A 13527-nucleotide genomic window follows, 5' to 3' on the forward strand; every position below is an offset into this window, starting at 1 on the left:
ATTGGGCTATTTCCTGTTTTTTTGCCCCCTTTCACACACCCAATATCATATCCAGAATACAAACAGCTTATAATTGTTGAATGTAGTATGATTTATGACTGCAGTTGATTTAAAATATTGTCTTAGCCCCCCTAAATCAGGTTCAAAACCATGTTTGATGATATATATACACATCTAACCTCTATAATCTGTCTATTGCTGATGCCTGGGTTTGCATTTATAGTAAAACCCTGCTTATTTTTCATAAGATTTGGCTCCAATAAACTATTTGCCACCTGATTTATAGCATATTTACATGTACTGTGTTGTATGATGGTAAGAAATGGGAACATTGTTTATTGGGAATGGGTCATGGCTCAGTGGTAGAGCACATGCTTTTCATGCAGAGGGTTCTATGGGCAATCCTTGCCATCTCCCCCTAACAGAATCAGGTACCAGGTGATGGAAAAAATCTGTCTGAGGCCCTGTAGAGCCACAGCCAGTCAGAGGAGACAATACCGGGCAGGACAGACAAACAGTCTGACCTGGCATACAACAACTTCCTATGTTCCTATGATACTTTAAAATAAAGATTTATAATAGAATCATAACTTGACGTCTGGCAGAACAAGATGTTCATCTCTACTTGCCAAGCACGGCGTAGCACAGCTGAAGCTACACCAGCCCAAACCACTCTACCTGCCACAGCCGATGGCTATATACATGGATGGGCCACTGTTTTTCACGTGCCTCAGATCAGCAGTTGTGTGAAGCCTGACACTTTTTCCCATCTGCTTATTTTGTCTACCCAAAAGGAAAGAAAAAAGGGGGAAGGGGGGTTAGAATTGGAAACCTCATTGAATTTATTGTGGTTCTGCCAATTTTAAGTTTGACTATGGCCCAGTTTGTACATCATGGTAAATTATAGTTAATAGTTTACTGTAATTGCTTCTGTTTTGCTCTTCCTCTAGCATGAGTAACAAATCACAATCCTTGGCTTAGTGTTATGTCCACAACCAGGTATCATTGTTTGTTTTTCTCAGACAAACCACAATTAGTAAATCAAGAACAAACATTGGCTTCACATCCTGGTGTGGAGTGAAACGACGACCCCCAGTTTGGATGTAACACTAGCCAACAATCATGGTTTATCACTCCAGCTTGTGCTAGGGCAGGAATGAAGCAGAAGTCACCTGTGTGTTTCTGATAAACCATGAACTATATATATATATATATATATATAAACGTAATTGTGATTAACCAAACAGAGGTTTTTATTATATTAACAAAACGTTTCAGCTTCCGCCTTCATCAGCTGCCAACATACAAATGCTGTTACCAAGGTGGCAGTTATAGAGCTTTGAGGATGGAATGCTCAGAGGGGCTTCATTTGCAGAAGCTAAGTAGTGGTGGTACTGTCCTCCAGGTTCAGGCCATGTGGTGCCAATGTGTCCAGAGAGTAAATCCAAAAGTTCTCCCTTTTGGTCAATGCTGCTGGATCTGCTGGCATCTCTTTCGCTGTAATGGAAAAGTCCAACAGGCTGTGACCCTCAACGTTAAAATGCTTTGCAACTGGTTGCTCCCCTTTTTTGTCAAAATTGCTGACTTGTGGTTCCTGAAGTGCATGTGTAGGTCAGTTGTGGTCTTTCCTATGTATAGGATATGACATCCTGGTCTTTTGCACTCGATGATGTAAACTATATTGCAGGACCTGCAGGTGATGTTCTGTTTGATGTAATATGTCCTGCCTGTCCTAGTGCTTGTAAAAGTGGCTGTCTCCCTGAGGTACACACAGGTGATATAGCGTTTGGAGTGACAAGGATGAGACCCTGGATTGGTGATAGGTGGCTTAAGCACAGCTCTTACCAACAGTCTGCGCAAATCAGGAGGTTGGCAAAATGCTATAACAGGAGGCCTGCTGATGGCTCTGGTAAGATGTTCAGAGTTTGCCAGCAATGGGTAGGTCTCCTTGATTGCTCGGTGACAGTTAGGAGATGCTGGATGGAAATCTACCACAAATGGAATCGGTTGCTCACTGCTCTTTGACACCTCAGTATGATGGAGGAGGTTTTCTCTGGACAGAATGGAGGCTCGGTGGATGTTACAACTCATAATATGTGGAGAATATCCTCTTTGAAGAAGATGTTCTTTAAGTTCACTGATCCTTCTCTGGTATTTATCTTCAGTGTTGCAAATAAGTTTGATTCTCAGAGCTAAGCTATACACAATGTTCTTCTTTATATGCCTAGGATGGCAGGATTTCCAGTTTAAATAGGTGTGGGCATCAGTGGGTTTGCTGTAGAGATCAGTGGCTATTTTGTTGTTTTCAATGGTAAGAAGGACATCCAGAAAAGGAATGTGCGGATTGTCATTTGTACTATTAAATGTAAACTTAATAGAGGGATGGATAGAGTTGATGTAATTTTTAAATTGTTCCAAACTCTCTTTACCATTCGTCCAGACCATAAAGATGTCGTCAATGTATCACCACCATATAAGTGGTTTGTTGATGACCTTTTTGAAGATCTCCTGTTCCAGTTTACCCATAAAGAGATTTGCATATGATGGAGCCATGCGAGTCCCCATAGCTGTGCCTTGTAGTCGCAGGTAGTGTTCTCCATTGAATGTAAAGTTGTCACAAGTCAGGACTAGCGTAGCTAAAGTTGTGAGAACCTCTGTTGGAGGATTGTTCATATCTCTGGTGTTAAGGAACTCATTTAAAGCCTGAATCCCATCATTATGTGGTATATTGGTGTAAAGAGATGTGACATCTAAAGTAGCTAATATAGTATTGTTGTGGAATTGATACTGCTTGTTTAAAGACTCAATTTTAAGCAAGAAGTCCTTGGTGTCTTTGATATACGATGGGAGGTTTTGCACCAAGTTTTGTAAATTTAAGTCAATGTACAGAGAAATCCTTTCAGTAGCTGTGTTGTTACCTGAGACAATTGAGCGACCAGGATTGTTGGCTTTGTGGATTTTAGGCAGCATGTAAAATCTTCCAGGGGTGGGATTTGGATTAACAAGGAGATCGGCAGTTTCCTCTTTAAGAAGTTTCCTACTTGTAAGGTTTTGTATAGATGTAATGATACGAGTATTGAGATCTGTGGTGATGTCTTTCTCAAGAAATTTATATGTTGTTTCATCCTTTAGTTGTCTTTGACCTTCTGCTATATAGTCTGTAAAACTAAAAACCCTAAAACCATTTCCAACACAAATGCAGACTGGGATAAGGTCCCTACTTAAAAGACTTGTTGAAAGAGGAAGGTCTTCAATAGGCACCAAAAACAAAACAGAGATGGCAGTCTACCACAACGTGTGAACACAGCCTATGTCCAGTAATTCTGGAACAGAAGCTAATGAAAGTGTTAAGGGATTTGCATCCAACCTTCCTGCAAAGTCATACATTAGGTAATAATTGCCCTGAAGTATTATATTCATCCTGAGTGCAGTTCCAAGCCTACAGAGAAACCATTTGAATCTTTAGTATTGTTCTTTGAAAATCAGACAACATAAGAAGTTTGTTTGCATGTACTTTCATGCGTATGGACACTCATTCACTTTCTCTAAAACCTCAGATTACTTAATCTCATACTTCATTGCCTAGTATAATATTTTTTTAAATGAGTCTGGCAGTAACAAACTATGGCATATAAAAATCTGTATGATTTATATGAAGGTTGATTATATTCACTATATTTCAATGAAAATGAAATATTTGGAGGTGAAGTGATTAAAAGCTACTGCAAACTGAAATAATGCCATAGTTTAACCACTCTAATATCTCATTTTATTAGCCTTATAGAGATAGGCCAGGATCCAAAGGAATGTATTATAGGTTTGTGTGTCTAATAAGGATTTGGACCTGTGTTTTCCATCCAGCCGCAGCCACACATGGCAACCTGTTACTGGAGGAGTTTTCAAAAGCAGTTGGGGATATAGCACATTGGCATGCTGTTCAAAAGAGGAGGGAAGAAACAGACAAAACTAATCTCTTTGGGGCATCTAAAAGAGCTAGCTCTCTGAATGCTAGCCAGTTTTGTAATGGCAAACACTACTGATTATAAATCTGTGTATGATTTGTTTGAACCACCTGACTTTTGTGTTTTTAACAGGAAACACCACAAACACCACCTTGTTTGTTCACCGCCCTGAGAGCTATTCTGCTAAGGGCGGTATATAAATTGAAATAATAAATAAATAATAAATAAATAACCTTGGTAGCCTCTGAATAGTGTGTGTCTGTGTACCATGTATACTGCCTTGAACTCAGGGAAGGGTCATAGCTCAGTGGGAGAGCATCTGCGTTGCATGCAGAAGGTCCCAGGTTCAATCCCCAACGGCATCTCCAGCTAGGACTGGGAGAGACTCCTGACTGAAACCTTGGAGAGCTGCTACTAGTCAGAGTAGACAATATTGAGCTAGACAGACCAATGGTATGACTCAGTAAAAGGCAGCTTCCCTTGGAGAAAAAGTGGTGCATATGTATAATAAATAAACTGCCTCCATGTCCTTCCCTCTGTTATTTCTCCTGCGCTGAATTTTAAGATTGCAAACAGCTCGGGGCAAGAAACAGTCCTCTTATAGTAATTGTTAACACTGTTATAAGTTGTCTTGAGTGGCGCATAGGCATTAGAAGGGTGGGATAAAAATTTCTGTATAAATATATTAACTCCTAACCAAATCCCAATCCTGTACAAAATGTCTCAGCAGGTTTCATACAGGTACACAAGTGTGGGAGGTTGTCCCTGTCAAGCGCATTCAGCAGCAAACCTGAGTAATGTGAGAAGCGGCAGTGTGAGCCCTCTTCCTACATTCATGTGTGGGTTTTGATGTGCCATTCTTGCTGACTTTCTGCAGATGCCCAAGGTAAAACTGTACCCCAATATGGCTCGTAATAGCACAATATTAAAAGTATCTTTCATTTGGTGGCAGTGGGGGAAGCCAACCTTCATTATTCCTTGAACAAATGTAACTTTTTCCCTCCCACAGCACTGGCTACCCTGCTGATCTTATAATAATGGCAAATCCAAAACAAGAGGCATACCGGTAAATCTTTACTATAATAAAGCTTTATCTTGTAGACATGGGATTAAGATTTTGAGCTGCCCCATGCTGCCAGGATTTTGAAAAAAGAGATGTGGATAACAGTTTATATAATCTCCTCACACCCATAAGCATAAATAGTTTAATTATTAAAATATCACCGGAGACTTTTTAAAAACGTAATGCATAACAACAATTAAAATTCACTGAAACCAAAAAATAACAACTGATATTAGTAAGGGTTGCACAGAATATGTCAAAGAGGAAATCTGTAAAATGCATACTGCTGAGACATTCAGAGAAGTCTTGCAAGCAACCTCCCCAAACTGACAGCTGGCCCTACATGCTAGTTTCTCCTGGCCTGCAGAATAAGCCTGTCTGGAGTGACCCAGGCCTGGCCCAGCCCAAGGTTTGCCACACTTTCTTCTGTCCAGAGTGGATTTTGCTTGGGAAATCCAGCACCCTGCCTTGCTCCTTCTTGGGCCACTACTCACCTGCTTCCTTAGGGTCAGCAGGGCCATCTGTGCAAAGATCCCTTTACATGTAAGCATTGCTTAAAGTGAGACTTGCAAAAGGTGTGGCATCTTGTTAAAGTGGGGAGGGAGGAACCTTTTAACTGGATAGGTCTGATAACACACAATCCCACACTATCCAAGGTTTCTTTGTCTGTTATTCCCTTCCTGTTCTTAAGCCCTTCTCTGTATGTCTCTTCTGAGGGAGCAGAGGAGGGTAGTGACACAAGAACAGGTCTTCTCAGTGGTGGCTCCCTGCTTGTGGAATGTTCTCTCTAGGAAGGGATGCCTAGTGACATCACTATCTCTTTTCAGGTGTCACACTTTTTTTTAATGCGTCCAGGTCTTTGGATGTTAATTTTCTGCTTATCTTTTATTGGGGTGGGGTTGAGTTGGATCTGCTCTTTTATATGTATTACTGGCTGAGCATTTTAGGTTGTTCTTATTCTTGTTTTTATAGTTGCTTTTAATATTTGTTTTTGGAAGTCGCTTTGAGTTCACTATTCTGAAAACACACACAACTAAAATCATCATCATCATGTTCATTATTCTTGTATGTAGCTTGTGAGGAGCTCTAGTTTTGTCATGGTCTCTCCTTTCTTCAGCTTCATGGGTGGGGGGGCGTTTCACATGCTACCACCAGCAGCATGAGAACCCTCTTCCCATGATGCTTTGGGAACAATTTGTGGCAGGGCTCCATTACCTCCAAAGGATTCCTCACCACACCCACACACTGCCCTTGTATAACCTGGCAGTCTTTTCTTCACTGGCACATGCCACAATACCTTTAACAGGTATTTTTAAATCATTGCGTAAACTGCTGTCATATTTTCTCAGAACACCAATGTAATTTATGTTTGAAAAGTTGCGTTGAAGGGCCTCATCTCGGGTTTTTATGCTAAGCCATTTGCTTTAAAAGGGTTTATAAATCTGCCAGTTCTGTATTATACTTAGCAGACAGGTTCTTACCCTCAGTTATATAACTGCATGGACAAAATATTTGGCATTTGCCTATTGCTTTTGGTAACTATATTAGGAAGACTTCTGATGATTTTTAAAAGATGTCTAATGAAACAGATTCTCTCTTCAACAATCCACCTACAAAGCTATAGGATAGAACGTAGAGAAGACTAACCTTAACTAATACTGGCCTCGTTTGCATGCAACGTCAAGATAAACTATGGCTTAGCAAGAATGAGCAAGCATGCAGGGACCCAGAATGAAAAACAATGCCACTGTGCTCCTTCCCCAGCTCTACTGCATTACCTAGAGGCAAGCCATAGTATGGCTTAGTGTTACATGCAAACCTAGGCTCATAGTTTGTCTCTCCCAAACCACAAGGAGGAAACCAAGAACAAGCCTTGGTTATACAGCTCATGGCTATTGGGAGTAAGACAAACCATGAGTCCAGGTTTGCAAATAAGTCTAAGCCAAATTATGGCTTAGCTCCAGGTAATGTAGCAGCAGGTGGTGTGGGGGACGAGCAAAGCTTTTTTGAACTTCACAATTTGAACATACACAATTTTTGCTCTGGTCATACTTGCTCAGCCATAGTTTGGCTTAGCATTACATGCAACTTAAGCAATAGTAAAAAAAGGATTTCCTCCCCCCACATACAACCATGAACTACTTGGGCCCCTCCTAAAGTATTAGACAGACTTTTCTCATCCTTACACACATAGATCTCTGTGGTAATGACAGTGGAGAGATGGGTTTGAAGCTGCTGCCTGTACAATATAAACTTTTTAAGGCACACTTAAAATGATTACTGGTTTCTCATCATTGCTGAAAATGAGAGAATCATGTGCACAATGTGCAGCTGCAATGACTGAGAAATATTGCTTTGATACCATGCAGTCTTCTGCTAGAATCACATGGGATCCTTTCTTCTTTTGAAGCAATACAATTAGTCTTTGCAAAAGTTTATCTATGATTAACTGTATGCTTATCCTAAACCTGCAACTGGAATCATTGCCAAAGGCATCACAGAAATTCAGCAACCCTCACAAAAGGCTCTATTCACACAATTTGGAAGGAAGCTCAGTATTCACCGAGAACTTCCTTCTCTGAAGTTCCATTTTTATTATTATTATTATTATTTATTAAATTTATATACCGCCCGACTAGCAATAGCTCTCTGGGCGCTGAACATATGACTCCACTCCCCCTTTTTTTGAGGTGTATTCTCTACATATTTATAATGATCTTCATAAACATCAGGATATTGGCATGTACATAGTGACAAATATCTAAAATATTATTTGCAGATCCTTGGTGATAAAAAATTTCTCTAGCATGTTTTCAGTTTGCATCTCTCAAGAGGAACAGAAAGGGCAAACCAAGGTCTGATGCAGACTCAACCATAGTTTGTTTTCCTTAATCAGAATTAAGGCTTACAAATGAACAACCTAAACTATGGTTAAAGATTGTCTGCAATGTGAAACCATGGTTTGTGTTTACCATGGTTAAGTATTACAGCTGCACTGAGCAAGCCATGATTGGTGCAGTTTCTCATCTCTCCAGTCTCTCTGCTGGCAAGGTAACTCCCTACAAATTCCTTCCTTTCACTATATGTTTAGGATCTTAACCAGGCAACAAATCATGGTTAGAGCTAACCACAGTTAAGCATTATGGCTTGGACCCTAACCAGCCCTCCGTGAATTGAAGGGATCCTTCTTTTCTAGAGGAAACTGGGATCTAGTGAAATCTCCTATTGGAGTATGGGATGGGGTGGCATTTTTTCGCTGATCTCTCCTCTCTGAAGCTCCCATGCCACCTTGCATGCTGCTTCAGAAGGTCCCTCCCCCAACCCTCCGGAGCAGATTTTTAAGGGGCAAAGGGGCTGGAGGGAGAAAGGAAGATCACCAAAACAATGCTGCCTCCCTCCTTCCACTGGTGAGAGTATCCTGTTAGTGGAACTCTGTTTATAGGGCATTTCCACCAGTATACTTAGTTAAGATTTAAGCCTATGTCTGTATCAGGACTGAATCATCTACAGAAGGTTCAATGGCATATGCTGAGCCAGTATTTCTTAAATGAGGAGATTAGTACTATTGAAGGAGTATTATTCATTATTAGTTATTCCATTTATACCCCAGCTTTTCGGAACTCAAGAAGGGGCATACATAGGGTTTCTAAGTGCTCTTTGATCCAAACACCAACTGGAGTCAAGATCAGCTTATCCTCAGCTGGGATGCTCCAACATGTGCCTTCAAGACCATGCCCAGGGGCCAAATATTGGCTAAGAAGTGCTTGATGAAAAAAATTAGCGTCAGCTACTCTTTCTACCAAATCATCAACCTATATCCCAATTTCACCCATAGGTTAGCAAAAGAGAAGAAGACTTGCCCAAACATTGAATAAAACATGCATGGGTCCTCCCTCTTTTCTCCCTATTTTAATGGAAGGGATAGGAGGATAAGGTCGAACTAGAAAGAGGGAAGGTAGGGAACTGCAGTGGGTTAAATGAGGCTTGCACGTGGATGGTGATCTGATACACAAAGAGACAACAGAAAGATAATTTGCAGAAGGTATTCAAGAATTATAAGGTTTCAGAACTGTTGCCCAACGCAAAATAATTTAAATGAGTCAACTCACCTGAAAATATTTTCCCCTCTTTTCAGCAAGAATCATTTTGAAATTACAGATCATTGCTTTTGCTACAGATCACACCAATAGAATAAATATATTAAAAAAGAAAACCTGCATGTGACAGCTCTTCAGCTCCAGGGGTTGGAGGTTCACACGTTACCACCAGCAAACCAGTACCTCAGTCTGACCTCAGAAGGCTAGGACAGAGGGAAATCACCTCTGTTGCCAAATAGGTTCACGGGAGCAGAAAAATGATCCTACAGTGAGCTGGCACCTATATGTATTTGGGACAGCTTTCTGTGCTGTTTACTGACAGGAAGAGAACTTTCTTTGTACAAATACTCAACACTGGCAAGCTCATGCTTTTGACAGTATGCTCAAAGCCATCAAATATTACTTTAATTGTATTTTAGTCATTTTAGGTGGGCTGCCCTTTTTATTAGTGCTGCTCCCCTAGTATTTTATCTATGAACATTTTAATTGTATTTCTGTGTTTTTATTGTAAGCCACCTTGAAAAAGTTTAACTCTCAAAAGCTGGCATATCAATATTTTAAATCAATAAATAATTCAAAAACTTGTTCTGGACTCAGGATTTCAAAAGCAGGATACAGCCATAAAAATCTTCTGCAAAGACCCTCTGTAACTATTCATCAGTTACAGAGCAATAAATAGCAAGGCCAGGCAGAATGAGAGCCAGAAAAATAGTCCTAACCACTGATGCCATTAATTTATTGACCACACAAAAAAGGCAAGCGAAGCACTGTACTCACTTCAGAGGGATTCGTGAAACTGCATTCAGACTGGCAGAAGTTGTTACAACTTGAAGGACTTGCTCCAGGGCCGTAAATCCCCCTGCAACGTGAAATGCAACCTGATCTGCTGTATTCTGGATTGAAAACAAACACACACAAAAATGCAAAATTAATGAGTCAAAATATTTTAGTGAATTATCAGGCAAAGTTTTGTCAGATTGCATATGTTTTCTGCTCAGTGCTATAAACTCGTACAATGGGGTACAGCAAGTCCTTGGAAAAGTAGGCATGAACCTTCCTTTGATGCCTGAACACGGTATGTGTGTCCGATTAAAATGTTGTCTACAAATTGTTCAGCTAAGCACCAAGATATGGGTCAGGATCCAAAGAGCTACTTTTGACAAGCCCAGTGGGATGTTTTGACTTCCAGGCATGATCCTCCATGCCACTGAAGCCTTTTCAATTTCTATAAGCAGTTTGCCATGTGGCATAAGACGTGGCTATTTGAGGAATGCAAGCCAAGCAAAAAGTCCCCTTGGGTATGCAGATCTAGTCAAACAGTTCCTTGGATTTTAGCCAGATAATTAGGGAAAAGAAAAGACACTCCTCGCACTTCAACTCTATTTTGGAGAAACCTTGGCAACCACTAGTGGGAACTACCTATAGCCAATTCTCTTGTGGATGAGTAAACACATGAACCAAGCAATGTAAAGCAAAAGGACCTTATTACTGTTCCCCTGCACCATTTTTTACAATGATTCACTCTACTTGCCTTAGGAATTGTTTGCTTTCAGTTATGCTAGGGCTGCATGGAGAATGTATGAACTTAGGTGACATTTGGGTAGTTTGGCCAGGATACAGAGAACTGCACAGCTAGTTCCACATGTTCAAAGGGAGGAGGGGTTGGACTTGTATTTCTTGGAATCACAGCCTCCCACGCCACATAAGGGAGGTGCCATGGTGCAGTGGTAGAGTACATGCTTTGTGTACAGAACATGACAGGTTCAAGCCCTGGCACCTCCAGCTAAAAGGAAAAAGGACTTCTACAGAAGAGACCTATGCATCCAACTCTTGCTAGCTGGAGTACAGAGCAGTTGTTCCATTCCTGTGTGGGTGGCCACTAAGGCATGACCGTCCAAACAAAATTGGGGAGCTGTTCAGCTAGGAGGAAAGGCTAGTGCTACAGCCAGAGCCTGAGATATGGGAGAGCAGAGGAGCTATTGGAAAGGTAGCTAAGGCAAGGAATAGGGACCTGGCCTATATGCTATATAGCACTGTATGTTTTTAGGGGAAGGGCCATAGCTGAGAGGTACAGCATCTGCCTTGCATGCAGAAGGCCCCAGGTTCAATCCTTGGCATCTCCAGGTAGGTTTGGGAGAGACCCCTGCCTGAAATTCTGCAGAGCCACAGCCAGTGAGCGTAGACAGCACTAAGCTGGATGGCATAATGGTCTAATGCAGTGGCAGCTTCCTGTGTAGTTGTTCTAGATGTTTTTTATATGTTCTTAATTTTTTTCAATGTTTTAAATATGTTTTTATTTTATTTTTAATTGTATTGTTTTAATACTTTGGTGTTTGCTGCCCTTGACTCTTTTGAGAGGAAGGGCGAGATATAAATGTAACAAATAAGAATAATAAATAATAATAGTTTGATAGCAATTGAGGTTTTTATCAAATTGCAGCCCCAATTTCCTAATACATCAGTGGAAGTCCTGATCCTGAAAACACTTAAGTCAGGCTCTTGTTTCTCAGAAGCAGAACTGGGGGGTGGACGGCCTCAATGTTCCAGGCAAGTACCTTTGAGTTTGCCTCTGTCTAGGGAGTGATCACGGGTAGTGGTGGTCCTGTGGCATGGGCCTAACCTTGGAGCATATCTCCAAAGTCTCTGGATTCAAGGATGTGTCATTCATAAAGGGCACAAAATCCTTCTGGTCTCATCATGCACTGGGTCTCCCCAATCCTGCTTCCGAGGAGGTCCCATATCAATCAGGGTCTGGCAGCTAGCAAGAAAGAGTAGTCTAAATGGACCAATGATTTGATTCAGAGGACAACTTCATATAGTCAAGCCACTTTTGAAATTGAGGAGACTTTCAAAAGCACCTTGAAAGTTGCTGATTTAAAATGCATTCCCTCTTGAAATCCAGCTAGCACCAACACTGGTTGATTTTTGGCACCACCTAAAAACATACCTCTTTAGGCAGATTTTTAATGCAGTTGTTCTTGATGCATTAGACCACTTTTTTTAAAGTAAGGCGTATACAGATTGATTTTATATTGTTTTTAATGCGTTCATTGGAACTGTTGTATTGTTAAAAAGATTTGTTTTATATTTGATGTACCCTGCCCTGGGATCACTTATTTGGTGAAGGACAGGTTAAAACAAAATAAATAAGAGTAAAAATATCCCCACCAAGGCTGCCCAAAGTGTTGACCACATCTCACATCAGTTTCTTGAATCTCAGCCTTGATCTGTTCAGCTAAAAGCCACAGAGCGCTGTTTAAGGGCTCTTAGTATTTGCAGAAAACAATGTTTCATAAAAACTTCAAAGTAGGAATGGAAGGATCTGTCAATTTCAGTTTTTAACTTCTCATTTTCCCAATCTCAAATTCAGTTCTCCACATTGCTATGGCAATTTGCTTAAAAAAAAAAACAACTCCTGAAAATTCTTCAGCATTTTAGTGTGAAATTCTCCTAATACACATTTTTGTATGCAGTTTTGACCAATGTACACATTTTGCAAGCCATTTCTCCTAATGCATTTTTATGTTATTTCCACTAACACATTTTTATGCACACTTTCCCATATTATTAATGGAGAATTTTAATTTTTGTAAACATTCTTTGGTTGGAGAACCGCATTGCAAAATTTGGATATGTGCAAATTTGAACAATGGCTGTGTTTCGGTTCTCAAATTGTTTCAGAAAGTGCACATTTGAAAGATTCAGCTTTAAATGCAAACTGAATTGAATTTCTCTCCTTCCATGCTTCAAAGTGAAGCAAATAAATTAAAACATCGAAGGTAGAAGTCGAGTATAAAGTGTCAAGTTAGCATGCAACTTTGGCTTTAATATATACCACAGCAAATTTAGTTCTCTTTGTGCAAGCATTTGGACAGGGATAATGGTAAAAGGCGATGCCCTTTTCCAAGGCTTGCTCCGCGTTTCAGAACAGTTGCCCCTTGAGAACTTTCAGCCCCATTAAGGACAGTTTTCAGAAGTGTCCCATTGCCCTACTGGAAAAAAACACTGAAAATATCATGATGATCTTGCCCAGTGTCCTATCAAAGTAGATTTAGCTGCAAACAAGATAATCTTTAAGCCTAAAATTGATCAGAAGCATTCAAACCAGCATAGCCAGCAAAATGATAACTTGCTTATATCAATAAACTAACTGCTGGCAGTTCCTCTTCTCCTGGAACTTTCTCCATCAGCAGCCATCCAACCTGGCTGCAGCAGAGGGAGAGGCGAGACAGTGACCCCGCCCCCAGCCTGCTGAGGCCCAAATGCCATTTGGTTCCTCCCCTCCCACATCTGTCTCCATCAAAGGTCATCCCACCTGGCTGCATCAGAGGTACAACAGCAAGGCTCCTTCCATTAGCCTGACCAAAGGCCATCTGACAACTGCTCTTCTCCCAGAACCGCCTCC

General features: G+C 40.7%; 1 protein-coding gene across 2 annotated transcripts in view; it reads right to left on the reverse strand.

The window, feature by feature from the left end:
- Positions 1-13527, reverse strand: part of SCAPER (S-phase cyclin A associated protein in the ER) — a 306133-nt gene that overhangs the window by 96381 nt on the left and 196225 nt on the right. For both annotated transcript variants that reach the window (XM_061595510.1, XM_061595511.1), the window contains exon 24: positions 9900-10015. In XM_061595510.1, coding sequence (XP_061451494.1) covers positions 9900-10015 — 116 coding nt within the window. The remainder of the gene's footprint in view (positions 1-9899; positions 10016-13527) is intronic.

Source organism: Rhineura floridana, chromosome 14 (assembly GCF_030035675.1).
Source record: "Rhineura floridana isolate rRhiFlo1 chromosome 14, rRhiFlo1.hap2, whole genome shotgun sequence".
In the NCBI taxonomy this organism is placed as follows: Eukaryota; Metazoa; Chordata; class Lepidosauria; order Squamata; family Rhineuridae; genus Rhineura; species Rhineura floridana.